Below are 18,966 nucleotides of genomic sequence, written 5' to 3'. Positions count from 1 at the left end.
CGACTAGCCAGAATATTCAGCTCAAAAGGATTGCACCTTTTCTCGCCGTCAACCCTCCGCGAGTTCCACTCGGCCGCAATCTCACCGCAGTTGTCGCACAGCACGATCAGTTTTACGGCGAGGCCATAGCTCCGGTCGCTGGTAATTAAACGCACGCATCCACGACACGTTTTGCACCGCACGGCATCCAGAAGGATATTCACAATGCTGAGGTCAATTACCGCATAGGAGGCTGTTCCGTCCGCATCTGACTCTGCGGACGCACCACTTGCATCGGCGAACAGCGCGGTCTTTCGTGCCGTCGCCGGCGTCGATACCAGTCTATCAAGCGTAGCCTGCTCACGGGCACTCACTTGAGTTATGTCACTGTTAGTGACAGGCGCGGTATCAATACGTACACGACTGCAGTCGGCACGAAGAACGGCGCCGTTGTCCAGCGGAATCGGAGAAGCGTCGCCGCCCGCAACGTGATCGTCACACAATCCCGCAGCACTGGCACTTGCTTCTTGCACAGTATGCAACGAAGTCGCATTCTTAACGCGTTTCTTTGGTTGCTTTCGCCCGAACTTGTGCAAAGAGCGGTACTTCTTCGCGCCTGGCATGACTCTCGCGTTGCACTAGCGTGGTCGGCAGAAAGACAAAATGGCGTCACTGGGAGTCCGCATTTCAGGGCTAGCTTGCCGGAACCAACCAAACGACGCCATTTTGATCACGTGCCTTAACCGGCCAATAGTAGCGCGCGCTGCATGCTATCTTTTTGTTTGTTTTTTATGGGGAAGGCGGAGCGCACAGGGTTGCTTTCCGAAAGAAAAAATAAGCCGAAAACGCGCGCTTTCGAACGAGACCAAAATCGCCGCGGTGGAGCGCGTAGTTCTCATGCGCCGGGCGATCGAAATTGGGTGTCGTTTGTCCACAATTTAAAGGGCAGTGGGTGTGGTACTGCATTTTTTAATCGCTATAACTTCATAAATACGCGGGGTATAAGGATGAAAATTTGCGTGCAGATGCGGAATAGTGCGAGGAATACGAAAATGAAAAAATTGAAAATCCGATTTTCAGGCCGATTTTCGGTGCCAAAGAGCCGTGTCCCCCCTTAATCAGCTGCAATATTCGATACCTGTGCAAATTCTCATTCAATGAACCTTCAAGCAAGCAACTTCACCTGCATGTTAGCATCTGATCTGGACTGGTTATGGCAGCGCGATCACTTGCACAGCAAGTATGTGTTATGTGTTGAATTGTTCAGCGTTGATTTCATGGTGATGAAGCTTACTTTGTTCAAGTAGATTGAGGTTGGGTGAGGAACAAAGATGCTGGTAAATGGTCTGAGTTTCAAGGTATTGGCACTGCCTTTCCATTTTGTACCTGGAACTGAGCATCAAAGTTAGTTGGGTTAACCTTTGGAGTTCCTCATGGATCAAAGTTGGGACATGCATGCCCAGTGTTTGTGGACTTTATCTGATGGCTTGCGGACACTGTGTGGGGTGGACTGCAAGTTGTCCTGTACGGCCTTTCTGCAGGGTATGGATTTGTCGACTTTGAGTCTCCTCTGGCGGCTGAGAAGGCAGTCAAGGCCCTCCAGGCACAGGGAGTCCAGGCGCAGATGGCAAAGGTGAGAAGGACCACCCTAGCATCTCTGCTGCGTCAAACGCCTTTGTGCATTGGTGCCACAGTGGCTCATCTCCAGCGGGAGGGGAGGAAAGCACAGGCGTTGAAAAAAAGCTCGCTTGGCTAATTTGGTCTGGTGCTTTTTGGAGTAAGCTGTGTAATTCCAGCATGCGCATAGTTAAGGGCCACTGCTATGCTTCGTGTGTGTGGGGGGGGGGGGGAACTGATTCTCATGCTTTTTCCGCCAGCATTTGCATTGCCATTTTCAAGATGCGTGCTTATGGGAATGTAATGCAACAACTGGTATGCTGCCTGATAGAAAATGCAATTTTACTAGTATTACTAGACAGTGTTCACAGCCATGGAAGAATGCACACAGTCAACAACGAAAGAAAAATATCCGAGTGGCAAAGCAAAATAAAGTAGTGTTATACAGAATACTTGCTGCATCATAGCTATGAGGTCGCGGCCGTTACAAAAGATTCAGCGAATGGAATGTCAGCAACTTCATACGCAAAGGCGTTCCACTCGGGTATAGTTATAGGACCTGCGACATTACACTTGTCTTATTGTGCTTGCTCTTCCTTTTCCTTGTTTGTTGAAATGTGTGTAAGTATGAAAATTCATTTTTGCATGGTTTTTCACAATGTTGTGCATCATTTATAGGTTATATAGTCTACAGCGGATATCTAGCGTTGGGAGCCTAGTTCGTATTCTGAAGTCTGAAACAGAGATACTTTACCATTAGCGTTATAGATTAATCTTAATGCTTTCTTTTGCACCTCTTCAGTGTGGTTTGTTTTTCTTGCTGTGAGGGCCTCACACAGTGTTAACATAATCGAGCAGTGGCCTAACAAGCCTTGTGAAGTCTGCTGGTTTGTTTGTCGCACTGGCGCACTGTACCGTATCATACAATGCCACTTATATCATTCTGTGCCAGTTCTTGTCATTCGAAAATTTGTATCATCAAAATGAACAAAAATCGCTATACAGAAGAATAGAAAAGGCATTCATGCAGATACGCTCGCGACCGAGGAGATTTATTTACAGTCGCATGGCCGCAGCTCACCACTTCCAGCGTGTATGGCATGACAGGCGGTCACGACGGCGGTGATGTGCCTCCATGAATTTCTTGCAGTGCATACAGCATGACAGGAGTTAGCAACATTGACAACGTGTGGGCTGTGTGATTTTGCAACATGCTCTTTATGGATACAGCGGAACTAGTGATTGCAGAATCAATGATGCAAGCCACCACACACCTCCACAAACTTTTCTTGGCTTGCAAAGTGCGACAGGCGTTGGCAACATGTGTGCCACACATCGCTGTGAACTGTTCGCGATGCATACAGCATGGCTGGCGATCGCGGATTCAGTGATGTGCATGTAGTGCATAGTGCTCAAAGCCACAGTCATGGTTCTTACGTTTGTATCATCCATAGTGGCGCGAGAGAGTGTTTGGAACATCAGAAATTTTGCACACTGTACACAGTGAACTCTGGCCGGGAATTTTTACGAATTAATATTAGTTGGATTTGTATCATCGAGATTCTACTGTACGAGTAAAAAAACACAAATTTGTAGGTATAACTTTCGACAAAAAACTTGCATTCCTGCCTATTATAAACACTTCCAGAAAAGAAAGCATTACAATCTTTGAACATATTGAAAGTACTCTTACTGAGATATTGTGGGTCTGGTGTTCCGGCGTCCAACAACGAACACGCAGCGTGGAAAAGAAGAGCCTTATTTCAGATGGCTGCTGGTATATATAGCCTACAAACGGCTGCATGATAACGGCCAGAGCGCATGCGCTACTGATACAATATATTGTTACGTGGAAGATTTACAGTCCCAAAGCTGTCCGCACAACTAACGTTTATGAGGGCACCGATTTCACAACACTCAGCGTCGTCGTCTTCTCGGAGTCTGTTGCACTTCTTCATCCTCATCACGAACAGCGAATACAGCTAAGTAACAATATCTTCCTCGGTGTAATTTTTAAAAGTCTGAGAGCACAATACGCGACACTTGTTGGAAATTCTGGTCGTAGTGAAGACGATTGGGCTGTCTCTTTTGTCGGGTGGATCGCCTTGGCACAAATTGCGTGGGCTGTATTGTAGACTGCGATGCTTCCACATTTTCCTGGGAAATGTCTTCGCTGCCAGAGTCATCTTCCGTTAAGGGGGGACACTGATCTTTCGGACCAAAAAATCGCGAAAAAATCACTTTTTAGAAAATGTGATTTGCGAAATCAGTAGCTCTTTATCTACCTATCTGCTAAGTTTTTCACCTCTAGGGTCGGTATTTTAGTCACAATGCCAATTTATATAATCGATGTCGCCCAAATTTGGGCTGGAAACGACCCCCGAAACAACCATTTTCCGTGAGGCATAGCTCCCATTTTGTGCGTGGCACCGTAGCCATCTTGGTCTCATTCGAAAGAGCTGCCTTTCATCTTCAAATTGCCGCCTCTGCTGTGTACATTCGCCCATTGGTCGCATAAAAAATAGCAAAAAAAGAAAACATGGCATTTGCAATCCCATTGGCTTTCGGGGTGCACGTGACGATAAGGCGTCACCGCATTGGTGGAGCTGGCTGACGGCGTCTGCTCGGCGCGCCCGGGCCGCGGGGAGACGGCGGAGACGTGACGCCGGCCGCACTTGGTTCCAAACCACGAGGTGCGTTCACAGCAAGAATTTGTGAAAAAAGTGAAAAAAATAGTTGAATAATCATCTCAAGTGATGCCCTGCCCCGGCTGTGTGCGCTCAGGCCGACGAAAATCGTGCACCGAACGATCGTGTGTACGAGCCTGAAGTAGGCCTAGCGTGTTCCCCAGCACGGGGGACTGCTACTGCCAGCGGTCGCACCCGCCGCGACAGGGATAACGCAGGCCGCAGATGAGCAGAAAGATAAGCTCAAAACAGGAAAGCTTGAACTCGCGCCAACTCCAGCAACGAAGCGGTAGACGGATTGTGTTCGTGACGATGACGGCAGCGCGGCAGACAGTCCGCTTGGCGATGCGGAGTTCACGATCGTCAGATCTAAACAGTTTGCCGAGATTGCCTAAGCGTAAAACATACGGCGGCGATATTGGCATTTAAAAAAGTGAACTGGGATAAGGAATCGCCGTCAAACTTATTCTCCAATGCGTAAACTGCGGGACACGTCTTCGTAGAGCTCGCCGCGCATTTGCGCCGATCGGACCTCGTTCATAGTCCTTAGGGAATTCACTTGCTTCCAGTGCAATGCAGAGCACTGGGAAGCAGCAAACAGCTCCAAATTACATTTCTTTTCCGCAATAAACGTTCCTCACCGCGGTCTTATGCGAGAACGTAGCAAAACGACGTACGTAAAAAACAAAAATAAAACGCTGCCTGCATATGACTCATGCAGCCGAAAAAGTGACAACTGAATGTGCTGCAAGTGCAAATCAAAATGAAAGAGGCGACACTTGACGTTGGAAAGCAAAGAGACTACATTCCTGGAGGTTTATAGCCATTTTAAATTGTAAACGTGTGCATTGCACCAGTGAATGTCTGTTAAATAATGCCCTGTTTCTTTTTTGCTCTTTTCTCAAAACATGCATTCTCGACCACTTGCAGTTTTGTGGCCTTAATATCTCGGCAGCTATTGCTGATAGAGTAATAATTTCTTTTTCAGCATGAAGCCAAATATGTGGAGCACACAATGTTGAAAGTAGATTTTTTAATTTCTTGTTCAAAATTTTTAAAATGGCTTTTTTTTGTGACTTTATATGCTATATTTTGACCTTTTTATTTATTTATTTATTCAGATACCCTAAAGGCCCGCTGGGGGCATTACATAGGGGGGAACATAAGCCAGAATACAATTCATTGTTAAAGAAACAATCAATCAAACAAATAAACAACAACAACAAAAAAAAGAACAAACATAGCAATGGAGATGGTGAAGTAGCACTCATATAACAACACACCCAGAGATAACATAGCATTATATCATAGAAACTGAGTTTAGTGCAATCGCGGGGAAAATTCATGCAAAAGAAAGAAGACAGCGGTAGGAAAAGAGCCGGCAGAGTGGTCCAAAACATTTACCGTGAGTGTAATGATTCAAGGTAGGTTTTCAATGCTGACTGAAATAAAGGTGATTCTGTTATCGTGGCGATTCTGGGTGGCAGTTCATTCCATTCTTTTGTTGATAAGATTAATGGTGAATGTTAGTACTTTTCCGTCCGGGCAAAAATGGGTTTAACTTTATGGGCATGATCAACGCGATGTGACGTATGAGGGGCTGGAGAAATATGAGACCGGGTGAACGGAGTGCTATTATGATAAAGTGTATGAAAATACAGTAAACGGGTGATTTTTCTGCGCACTGATAGGGATGGCATGTTGAGTGTTTCCTTCAGAGATGAAACGCTTTGATATCGTGAATAGGATGACAAGATGAATCGAGCAGCTTTATTTTGGACGGATTCAAGAATGTTAGTTAGGGTGATTTGATAAGGGTGCCAAATTATTGATGCATATTCCAGAGAAGGACGTACAAGGAAATTATAAGCTTCAAGTCTGGTGTCCCTGTCGGCGAGATATAAGCGACGCTTAAGATAGCCAAGTTTCTTTTGTGCTTTAGACGTAATTTGCTGTATGTGGTCAGTCCATGTTAATGTAGAATTTAGGTAGACGCCAAGGTATTTAATCGAGGAGACTGAGTCTATTAAACCATTATTTATAGTGTAGATATTGGGAGAAGACTTTGAACCTATGGAAAACTTTATATGTTTAGTCTTTTCTGCGTTAATTTGCATCTGCCAGTTGCAGCACCATGCCGTTAGCTTGTGTAAGTCAGATTGCAAAGTAGTTGTGTCGTTAGGGCTGCTTATATCTCTGTAGATTATACAATCATCGGCAAAAAGCCGAACTGTAGAAGTAATATTATCAGTTATATCATTAATGTATATTAAGAATAAAAGCGGGCCTATTACCGAACCTTGAGGGACACCAGACCTGACTGGTGCTGGACTGGAAATAGTACTGTTCAGTTTAACGGCCTGAAGACGATTGGTGAGGAATGCTTCAAGCCATCTTATTGTCTTATTATCTAACTCCAGATTGCGTATTTTCATTAGTAATCGTTTATGAGGTACACGGTCAAAAGCCTTTGAAAAATCGATAAAAATGCCATCCACATAATGTATCAGATGCAATGAAGTGTGAATGTCTGTTACTAGTTCGTAAAGTTGAGTCTGGCATGAAAGCTTCGGACGGAAACCGTGCTGATTGTTTATCAGCAAATTGTTTTGGTTCAGGTGGGCCATAATGTGGGAGTAAAGAATGTGCTCGAGCAGTTTACAACTGATTGAAGTTAGCGAAATAGGCCGGTAGTTGCTGAAAAGTGTATTATCGCCAGATTTAGGTATTGGTAGAACATAGGCTAATCTCCAGTCATCAGGTACACATCCAGAATCAATTGATTGTTGAAATATAAGGGAAAGTATAACAGCTGAAAACTCACTTGTTAGCCTTAAAAGTTTAGCACTCACGCCGTCGGGCCCTGGGCTAGTCTTCAACGGTAGACGGTCTATAGCGCACTTCACGCCATGGGCGGTGATGATAATGGACGGGTATGCGAACGGGATGCTTAGCCTGGGGAGCGTAAGGGAATTGGGGATTGGATGTTCTTGTGTGAATACGCTGGCAAAGTGCCTGTTAAAGTGTTCGGCGCACTCCTCTGGTGGTAGTATGTTGCCATCTGTCCCTGTCATGGCTGGAATGGACTGATTTTGCTTAGGATTTACCATATTCCAGAACTTCTTAGGATCTGTTTTTAAAAGATTTGGGAGAGTGCAATTAAAATATTTCTTTTTCGCATCAGCAACTGTTTTTTCGGCAAGCCTAGAAATTTCCTTGTATTTCTGCCAATCTTCATGGGCATTTGACCGACTAGCTTTTCTATACGCTCTCTTCTCCCTGTTTAGGTGTCTTCCAACATCCCGAGAGAACCATGGGTCGCTTTTACGAGATGTTATTGTACATTTGGGCACACATGAATTTTCTATATATTTTAGCTGATCTCGAAATAAGCACCAGTTTTCATTAGTTGAACGGCTCGCGAAGCTGGAGTGAAACTCGGTTAAAAAACTATCTAACATGATATTTATTCTTTCGGTATCTGCGCGCGCATAGTTTAGTATTTGTTTTTTTATTTTTGTTTTTTCAGTGCGAGGTAGAGACAATGAGCAATGAACGGCTCTGTGATCGCTGATGTTTTCCATGACTTGAGTACATGCAAGGTCAGGACTGTTTGTCAGGATGAGGTCTAATACGTGATTTCCGCGAGTTGGTTTATCGACTACCTGGGTGAGGTGATGGTAGTGAAGGCAGTGAAGAAACCGAAGATTTTCTGCGCGATCATGCTGTGTGTTAATAGATGAGGTGCTCCAATCTATGGCTGGATAGTTAAAATCACCGCATATGACTAGAAAACAGCGTGGAAATTTGATCAAGATTTGATCAATTGCGTCACTGAACAGTTCTGAGAAATTAGAGCGGCAGCAAGCACCAAGGACACAATGAATGTGCGAAAAGTGAACAGAGACCCAGATTATTTCTAGAGGCGATTCAATATCTATGAGCGATGGTTGGAACTGTTCCTTTACCGCAATAAGCACTCCTCCTCCTCTAGCCCCGATCCTATCTCGACGGAAAAGTACAAACGACGATGGCAACATTAGTTCGCTGCTGGCGATGTCGTTAGAAAGCCAAGTTCAGTTCCCACAAGGATGTCGGCAGAACAAGTGTGAATTATTGTTTTTAAAACATCAAGTTTACGAAATATGCTGCGGAAATTTGCCAAGAGCAGAGAAATCGGATTTGGTGTGGCCGTTTTCTTACGTGGTTTTACATACTGTCATTCAGTGGTTTCCTCTTGGTTTTGGGAGTCAGAAGTATCGATTACAGTAGCAGAGGCGCTTTGTTCTTGCACATGAGGGGCAGAGATACGAATAACACAGTCTGAGGCTGAATCATAGCGATAAATGCCGCCCCTCATGTGTAGTTTGTTGTAGCGCACACTGAAACGCTCGTTTGCACTGCGTTGATCCTTGGCGAAGTCGCGTAGCCTTTTTCTTTTGTAAAGAACTTTAGGAGAAAAATCCTCATCCAACCAGACTTTTGGTGTTTTGACATCCTTTAACTTGAATGCATTACTTAGAACTTCGGTTTTAGACTTAAAGTTAAGGAATTTAACAATGATTGGCCGATGACTATCAGCACGACGCTGTCCTAACCGGTGGGCTCTTTCGATGTCGCTGACTTGAATACCAAGATAGGTACCTATAAATTCTTTGACAATGCGCTCGGATTCAGCATATCCTTCTTGTTCGACTTCAGGAAGGCCTTTGATGATCAAATTATTTCTTCGCATGCGGTTGTTCATGTCCTCTACCACACCAATCAATTCACTGTTTGTTTTGTTAATGTTCACCATGCATTCCTGCACAGAGTCGCTCATTGTGACAAGGCCGTTTTTGAGCCCCGATACACCAGTCAGACATTGTTCAATACTGGACACTCGCGCATTTATGGAGTTGATCTGCTGATTGATTTCTCTTAACGACGTAGTGGTTTCAGCGTGGCACTCTTTTAGCAGCGTGAGTACATCGTCAATCTTAGGACCTGGGTTAGCCTCTACGTCGCCCGCACAGAGTAAGAGCATTGCAATACACATGGATAACATAAGCGAAGAAGTTTTAGGGCACAGCATACGTAGAAGGCCACATTCTGATGCGAAACGCTCACTACGGGAGCAGTGAATTGACCGACGAGCAAAAAATGAACCAATGCGAGCACGGTACGTACACACGTCAATACCCATTTAAGCAAATATCAAGACACAGTAATAGGGATTGGCAGCCACTGAGGTCAGGAACTTTGAAAGAACAAAGAAATAAAATGCCTACCTATAACAGCAAAGGACACGAGTTACACATGTGCAGTTGTGGCTGCGAATCCCAGGGCGATGATGCCAGGCGGTGGTTTTTATAGGGTTTGATGGCGTGGCGACCTCTCGTGGTTGGCCGGCGTCCCTAGTCACGGTGCGGTGCAGGATGATCGCCGGTCCTCAGCTGGCACACCTGGGAGCCAGATAAGATGGCGAGCTGGTCCTCGGTAGATAGCAAAGATGAATCAATAGGGCTTGGCTGGCACGAGGCAAGGTACGCCGATCTATAACAGCAAAGGACACGAGTTACACATGTGCAATTGTGGCTGCGAATCCCCTTTATGCTTTGCTATGCAATAAAACAAGAAATAATTGCTTAATCAAAAAACTGCTTGCAACATTGTGCTCCTCATTCTTTCTAGTGTCCAGCAATGTGTTCACCTGAAGTTTTTCTTCAGTGATCATTTTGCAATTGTTCTTGTAAGAACTAGACTAATTGGTGTAATTATCTCATGAAATAATTGGATCACAAAATAAATAATTGCAGTTTTGGAATCTGCACAAAAACTACACAAACCCACCAAGTTGCATCAATTTTGATTGGTAAATAACGAAAATAGTTTTAAGACCAGTGTCCCCCCTTAAGTCGCTTCGGAATGGCTCACGTGTGACTAGAAGATGTTGTCGGTTGCATCGAAGCACTTTGTTGTCCTCTGTAAGGACGCGATAGGACCTTGGTGCCACCAGGCCTATGACTCGAGTCTTGCAGTCCCATGCATTCCCTGGTACTGTAACAACTGCATCTTTTTTTAGTTCGGGCAGATTTTTCCCTGTGGAGGGCCTTTGCTGGCCTGGTTGGCATCGGGACTTCTGTAGACTGGAGCATGACGCGAAGTCTGGTAGCCGAGTGCTTAACTTTCTGCCTTGAAGAAGCTCTCCAGGGGACCGGCCTTCGGCTAGTGGAGTCGAGCGATAACCGAGAAGGCCCAACCAGAAGTCCTCATTGAGTTCGCTAGTCTTCCTCATTATTCTTTTGACAATTTGGACTCCCTTCTCGGCGAGACCATTGGACCGTGGGAATCGCGGACTGGACGTTACATGCTTGAACTCGTATCTAGAGGCGAATAAAGCGAATTCATGTGATGAAAACTGAGGACCGTTGTCGGCGCAGACTTCCAACAGAATTCCATACCGTGCAAAAATTGAGCTAAGCTTAGCAATGACAGTGCATGTCGACTTCAGGGAAGTTTGAAAACGCATTGAACACGCACAGGTAGGAGTTTCTGCCGTACATAAAGATGTCAACACCCACCCTGAACCAGGCATGGTCTGGGATCGGTCTAAGCGCCACTGGTTCGGTTTCTTGTTTGTATGCGTATTTTTGACAAACAGAGCAGGTCTTCACCATGGTTTCAATGCCCATATTCAGTCTCGGCCAGAATACCAAGCGACGGGCTCTCGCTTTGCACTTATTTATGCCTAAGTGACCTTCATGAATGCGACCCAGTATTTCAGCTCTCATATTCTTCGGAATGACGACCTTTGTCCCCTTCATAATAATACCCTTAACTTCTGATAACTCAGGACCAAAAGGTTTCATCCAGCCTTTAATTTCTTCTCCATTCCTTAGTTGCTGCAACACTGTCTGCTAGTCTGGATCAGAGACTGTCGCTTCTGCCAGTCGATCAAACATTTTCTTGCTTGCCAGTTTTGAAGTCACTCTCACTGCATGAACGTCGACGTAATCAGTGAAGTCATCACGTTCACTTGGAACAGCTGGTGACGATCTTGAAAGCATATCGGCCAGGAACAGCTGCTTGCCTGGAACAAAGTGAAGAACGTAATCGTATCTTAGCAAGCGCAGGAAAAATCGTTGCAGTCTTGGTGGCATGTCACCAATGGCTTTCAAAGCAATTGCTGTCAACAGTCTGTGGTCTGTTTCGATGGTGAACTTGTGGCCGTAAACGAAATGAAAAAAATTTTTCACAGCCGAAAGTAATGGCCATTGCTTCTTTCTCGATTTGCACGTATGTTTGTTCTGCCTCTGTCATTGTGCGTGACGCATAGGCGACTGGCCGCCAACTACCACCGTAGTTCTGAAGAAGGGCAGAACCAATCCCATTTTTCGAAGCATCAGTAACGACCTTGGTCTCTTTAGCAGGACCGAAAATGGCTAGCAAAGGCGGACCGCTCAGTGCGTCACGGACAGCTTGCCATTCTTTACAGTGGTTTTCAGACCATTCAAAAAGGGCGTCTTTTTTAATGAGGCTTAGTAGATGCGGTATATATTTCCCGAAGTAGTTCACTACCCCGAGCATTTTGTGAACGCCGGCTTTGTCCTTTGGCTGAGGCATTTCACCTAATGGTGTGGTCAGTGCGGGGTTAGGTCTTATTCTGTCTTTATTTATGACGTCACCCAAACAGTCAATTTCTGTGATGCCGAATTTGCATTTCGCCGCATTGAGCGTCAGGCCGGCCTTTTTGGCTAGTTGCAAGGCTATGCGGGGGTGAGTATCGTGCTCTTCCCTTGTGCTCCCCCATATCAATATGTCATCGACATAGATTTGGACTCCTGGAGCCTGGTCGAATATTTCATTCATAGTTCTCTGGAAAACCTCAGGCGCCGAAGCAATGCCAAAGGGAAGTCGCAAGAAACGGTAGCGCCCAAAGAGTGTTCCGATTGTGCATACCTTTGATGTAGATTCATCTAAGGGGATTTGGTGAAACCCCGAATGTGCATCGATGCATCCTTTTTTCTTGCTGCAACAAACGGATTCACCCAATCAGTGGGTTCGCTGACTTTGACCAGGGACTCTAGCAATGCTTCACCCGCTTCATCCGATCCAGCTCTTCTCGCAGGGACTCTAGCAATGCCAAGGGCACCTGTCGCACCAGCTGGACTACCGGTGTTGCATCCTCGCACAGAACCATATGGTAAGGGCGTGCTAGACAGCCTATGCCCTGAAACAACCCGGGAAATTCCTTAACCACTTGTTCAGTGCTGTTTGTGTGCACAGTGTTCACAGAACGCGACAACAGACCTAACGCTTCACTTGCAGACAGTTCCAATATGGCCTGGTTGCCCTTTTTTACAGGGAAGAAGTCGAAGTACCCACTTTGGTCGTTCACAACCACTTGGAGCATAGCCACGCCGATGTGCTTTATAACGTCACCGGTGTATGAGCGGAGGACAGAGGGGCTTGCTCTTAACCCAGACTTCGCTTTGAGCCTTTGAAAAACGGAATGAGGCAATAAATTTGCTTGCAAGCCTGTGTCTACTTTCAGAGACACTACTTGGGAAGCCACTCTCGCGTGAATGACCCAATCAGCTCTGTTGCCTAAGCTGACGTCGAGTATTTCAAAACCTTCCTGCTCGTCGCGTACTTCGCTTACTTGAGACACGTTTTTGCAGCAGGCCGAAAAATGGTTAGCGCCACGGCACCGGAAGCATGTTTTGCCGAACGCTGGGCATCTGCCGCATTTGTGGAAGCGGTTGCACTTGGAGCATTTGAACTGCCAGTGTGTTTTTATCCGAGCAACTTCCTGTTCTCGTTGAGCCTCGTCCTGCTCTGAACATTCTGCACACTGTTCACGGGCTGAAAAGTTGCCTTGCTGGCGCACTTCAATTCGTGCTACTTGCTTCTCCGCTTGAGTCCATGTATTGTTTTGTTCGGCGCGTACCTCTTCAGCCTTGCAAATTTCCTCCGCCCTCAGCTAAAGTAAGGTCCTTAACTTTCAGCATCTTTTCGCGCAATTTCAGATTATTTGTGCCAAAGACAACCTGGTCCCTGACCATGGAGTCACTCAAGGTTCCAGAATTGCAGCTTCGTGCAAGTCTCTTCAAGTTCAAGTCCCGTGAAAAGCGTTCGAAGGGTTTGCCTTCAGCGTGCGTTTTTGAACGAAAGACATACTGCTCGTACACTTCGTTTTGCTGCTCTTTGCAGTATTCCTTGAACTTCTTTGTAACAGTTTGATAATCTTCCTTGCTTTCGTTCTCCGAAAACAAAAAGTTGTTGAATACTTCTAGGACGTCTTCCCCGGCTACGGGGAGCAGCAGTGCAGTTTTGGCTCCTTCCTTCCGTGGTTCTTTCGTCGACTCCGTGGCCTGCAAGAACAGCTCGAACCGCTGCTTGAAGAGGCTCCAGTTCTTCGCGGTGCTACCGGACAACTCCAGCGGCTGCTGTGGCTTCACTAAATTCATTGTGCAGTGCACAGTGACGCTTAGATCAGTGCGCTACTGCATACGTGAATGCCATCCCACTTCTGACACCATGTTCCGGCGTCCAACAATGAACACACAGCTTGGAAGCAACAAGAAGAGCCTTTATTCCAGATGGCTGCTGGTATATACAGTCGAACCTGGATATATCGAACTCGAGGGGGATCGCGAAATAGTTTGATAAATCTATAATTCGATATACAGAAATCGGCTTGAGACTTCGCTTACGATCGTGAAAAATGATACTATATTTTTTGCGTAATCAACCCAGTCGCTTAATGAACCCACCCCCTACTATTGCACCCGAGAATTAAAAAAAGAAAAAGGAAAAAAAAGCGTTTGGAGGCACGTTCCTCCGTTTCGACCGTCGCATTCACAGCTCATTTATTGGTAGCGCGCCAAAATGGTATACAGTGATATGTCACGGCGTTTTTATCTTTTGTCTATACTTTTGATAGATCCTGCGGTGGCAGGGAGAGAGTCCCTGGTTTGATTTATCACGCCACGCTTGGGGTGGGCGTTGTCCACTGCCACAAAATCATTGGAAGCGTGATAGCTGCAAATGCCATTTGAAGAAAACAATGCTAAAAGTCGGTGTTATGATTGCAGCTGACCACATGGAATTTTTGTTGATTCATAAATGTAATGGACGACTCTCGCAAAAAAAAAAGCCTGCCGCTTCTTAATGTTCGCAGCCGCCATGGCTTACGCTGTGCCACATGTTCAGCATAAGTAAGGATGACTCTCGCAAGAGAAAAAAAAAAGGATTGTAGCTTCTTGACGTCCGCAGCCGTCAATAGCATACGCTGCGCTCCACGTTCAGCACGACGGCAATGATAAACGAATACCGCAAAAAAAAATAAATTAAGAAAGATCTGCCGCTTTTGCGTTCGCAGCCGCGCACGTGCAGCACGACGACACAAGGCGCGCCGTGGGCGCGCATCGCACGTCAGCTGCGGCGCAGAGCGTTCACAACACACACTGGAGAAAGCCTCTGCCACGGGTTGAGCTGGCTTGTCCGCACATGCGTAGTGCGTGCTGCTGTGAACGAAGACCGGGAAAGAGTGGAAGGGCAAAGATAAAGCTCAGCAGAGGAGTGGGCACACCCTTGCGCTTAGCTCTATTGTGTTTTTCCCTCTCCCGAACACCACGGCTGCTCTGGTTCCCTCTTGTTCCTTCACACACGTGGCTTGCAAACGTCACGCACTGGTGCGCGGCGGCAGCAATCACCGCAGATGCGGGCGCCTTTGGGGAAAGGGCGCGGTGCTGTCCTAGACCTGCTGTTGCTGAACTGTGCCTTCTTATTCCTTCCGCGCGTGGCTTGACAACATCACGCGGCAAACGGCCGAGGGTGATGCAGTAGTCTTTGGGGAAGGCGCACCGTCCAATGCGTGGTGTGGAGTTCGATATATTGAACGACAGGTGAAATTGAGTTCGATATACGACGCAGCTTTCCTATACTTTTACATGGGATTTTCAAGGGGATATTCCGTGAGTTCGATATAACTAAAATTCGAAATATCCGGGTTCGATATAGCCGGGTTCGACTGTATAGCCTACAATCGGCTGCATGATAACGGCCAGAGCGCATGCGCGACTGATACAATACATCTGGCATGCCTTTTACACATTTGCTATTATCTTGCTTAGACTGGTTGTATAGCTTATGATTCAGCAAGGTGAAACATCCGCACAGGATGTCACCCTTAAGCAGTCTATGCGTAGAAACTAATAAACCACCGCTGGCACACAGAAGATGCTCACATACATGCTCATTCATTCTATGAATCAGTTTGCTACTGGAACAACTTTTTCCTCTATAGTTACAAAATGCTCATCTGGAACACTCCTCAGCAGTAAACCCCAGTCAGTCAGACATTTTCCTTGACGCTTCCGCCGAGGTGGCGCATTTGGCTACGGCGCTCGACTACTGTTCCCAAGGACGCGGGATCGAATCCCTGCCTCAGCGGCAGCTTTACGATGGAGGCTAAAGGCAAGGTGCCCGTGTGCTGTGTGCCATGTCAGTGCACATTAAACAACTTCAGGTGGTCAAAATTTGCAAAGTCGTCCACTACGCCGTCTCTCATAGCCCGAGTCTCTTTGGGACGTTAAACCTCACAAACCAACTTTGCCAGCTATTGCAGGGAGAACTGATCCACCTTGGTACTGCTGCTCTCTGCATGCGACTTCAAGGAGCATAGACACCACATTTTTGTTGCATTTTGTTTGCATCACCCGTGGTTTTCGGCTCTGGCCGCAAATAATCTAGAATTGAATTTTTTTTCGTCAGTTTCAGTTAGTTTCAACAGCCGAGCAGTGGTTATGATGCCATAGTTAGGTTAGGTCACGGGAGGGATAAATAATCTGCGGTGCAATCACTGCTGCTTAACTCTTTCTCTACCGCGGAAAAATGGCCGATTTTGGGTGTCTGGAAACAAAAATTATTTCTTCAAGAAACGCCCAATGGATTGCGCATCGCAATGTACCAAATTGTAGCTTATTATTTACACTTTTGAATAAAACAATTTCCAGAGTTGCGTGTCCAATAGATTTTGAAAGTTTATTTTCTATATATGATGAGAACACAAAAAAAAGAAGACAAGCAAAACACAAATAAGCGGCGACACTGAGCCGAAACTTGATAGGAAAAAAACTGAAATATACAAACTGCTGCACATGTTCGTAGCTGTCATTCCTGCAAGTCTCAGCTTTGTGAAAAAATCACTACACTTTTCATGGCCTTTCAAGTCAAGGGTCATGAGAGCTGTGCCACTCTGAGAAGCAGTCACGTGAGGAAGTGAAGCAGAGGTATATCTGGCATGTGCTGCACATAACATTTGTTCTGAGTTCTGCTTTTGTTTTCTGATAGCAGAGCTTGCAGTTCCTCCTTTTCTCCATTTTTTTCGGTTGGTGGCGAATGGGCTCTATGGGTGGAATGGGGGCGTGGCCTCTGAGACGAAGTGTCGCTGTCCGAGCTGAAATCTGACGTTTGTACGTCATTCTCAGACTCATCACTGCTGCTCTCATCGCAAAAAGCGGCATCAAAAGCAGCAGACGTGCTCGGTTTTGGCTTCTGCTTTTGGCGATCGCGGAGCGAAACGGACATCATGGTCGCGGACCGACGCTCCTATGCCCTGTCAAAGTTTCAGCTTTCGCGGCGCCCCCTCACGTTAGAAATGCAGAAAACAAAACTGAAAACGAGTTAGTTGCAGAAAAACAAACTAGATGGCGCAGCTTGTCCGTGAAAACTGGCTTCAATTTTTGTTTGGCGGCATTTTCAAATCGTCGGACATATATGTCTGATGGCCTATGGCGCGGTAGCGAAAGAGTTCATTCGTAATCTTTTTTCATTGCACTTAATTAAGACTACAAAGGACTACAAAGAAGTGATTATATCATAGTTTTTCATCCCTCGTGCAACCTAGGTTTCACCTTAGTGTGACAGCCATCACTCTGCTGTTACAACTGAAACAAGTTAGAAAAAAAAAATTTCAATTGTAGATCATTTAGTGGTCAGAGGCGAAAATCACATGGTGATCCTTGTACAGTTTGTCTTATGCATTGTTACAAAGAATAAAATAAGCAAAAAAAAAATTAGGTGTCTGTACTCTTTACACTAACACAATTTCACAAGAAACATTCACCGCATGAACACATAATTCCAGAACATTTAGCACACTGGTTGAAAAGTATACAAGGATTACTCGGCATTTTACACAGATGGGTCAGAATCACCGGATTGTGTTGGAAGTGCAATGATACAAAACAAATGGGAGAAAGCAACCACAGTATGCATCAATTTCCAGTGTTATGCAATCTCTCTGGCAGTAGAAAAAATAATGAAGGAGAATATGAACAATTGTTTTTACCGATTCTCTAAGTGTACTCGCAGCACTCCACCCTCGAAATGCAGTTCACCACTAATCGGTGACATACTTCGCAACACAGCAAAGGCCACAACACAGGGAAGCAATGTAAAAATTTGCTGGGTTCCTAGCTGTGTCAGAGTTAGAGGAAATGAGAGAGCAGATTGTGTGCTGCTCAAGAAGACACCAAAGCATCCCTAAATAAAGATTGCTTGAGGTTAATACACCTCAACCTGAGAGAAAAATGCCTAGTAAAACTTATCTACAGGGATCATGCTTATACGAAGAGGGTTTCATTGGCGTTATTTTATGTTGCCTGTGCATTGGAACACACACACACCTTACACACAGTTTTATTCTTACGAAAACAAGAGACCAATATGCGAGCTGCATGGAGCAGAGCTGACAATAGAGACTTTTAGTATAGCGTACACAGACACACGCAGAGGAATAGCGCACGCCAAAAATATTGTGACGCGCACTGCGCATGCGCTATACGATACCCAGGACCGAGCTCTTTCGTATGATTGGCCAGCGTACGCCGAAACTTGAGTTTATCGTGCCCAGCCCTCATGTACGATGGGAGATTAGCGTTGACAAGATGGCGGCGTCCAGGCCGCCCGCTTCAGAGTGAATTTGTCTTCGTTACCGCGTTTTTGGGTGCGCTGCCGCCTATAAACGGCACACGGGGTCTTCGCTTTGCCGCATATAGCATTCAGCTCAAATATTCAGTGAACAATTTGCTTTGTTTATTATTTCGAATGGCGGCAGCGCAGTCCCTAAGCCTGATGAGTAGCGTTGCTTTGTTGGCATGGCAATGCCATAAAGCGGATCGCCTTTGCTTGACTGCTTACACGTGTGTATCCGTAAAAATATGCTTGGCAGTACGTGGCTGAAAGGAGGCCGGTACTCACCATGATGGCAATACAAGGTAAAAGTATTCAACATGAGAATACCAACGTTGGGGAGTACAACGAAGCTGCCGCAGCAACGAAAATGGCCAAAATCCCGATGCGACTTGGCTAGTTTTGGCTTGGAAGTAAAAAAAAAAAGCCTGAATGTGTTTTTTTATTTTAAATCTAGATGTCTCCACCGTAGTTTGCGTTTGCGCTTTCGTACGGCCAACTAAAAGCGCCGAAGCAACACACGGAGTAGCGTCCCATAATTTGCTGGCGTTTATTATACAAAAGCGTCCATACGCTATACTAAAAGTCTCTAATAATTAACAATTTATATTCATGCACAAAGCTTGGGAAACTGAGAGAAAGAAAATACTTCCCATAATTCTTGGATAAACACATCCTATTCCATCCTAGCTTATTCCAAGGACGAGGTTCACCTGTTAAT

At 45.7% G+C, this 18,966-nt stretch overlaps 1 protein-coding gene across 6 annotated transcripts in view; it reads left to right on the top strand.

Moving 5' to 3' along the window:
* The window catches only part of LOC146201136 (protein alan shepard-like), a 96,522-nt gene that overhangs the window by 36,060 nt on the left and 41,496 nt on the right, over positions 1–18,966 (top strand). For all 6 annotated transcript variants that reach the window (XM_084595661.1, XM_084595659.1, XM_084595658.1 and 3 more), the window contains exon 4: positions 1,521–1,612. In XM_084595661.1, the coding sequence (XP_084451787.1) occupies positions 1,521–1,612 (92 nt within the window). The remainder of the gene's footprint in view (positions 1–1,520; positions 1,613–18,966) is intronic.

Source organism: Amblyomma maculatum, chromosome 2 (genome assembly GCF_055883805.1).
Source record: "Amblyomma maculatum isolate TAMU_Amacu chromosome 2, ASM5588380v1, whole genome shotgun sequence".
Lineage (NCBI taxonomy): Eukaryota > Metazoa > Arthropoda > Arachnida > Ixodida > Ixodidae > Amblyomma > Amblyomma maculatum.
The sequence above is the reverse complement of the archived record's forward strand: the minus strand, read 5'-3'. Positions and strand labels throughout refer to the sequence as shown.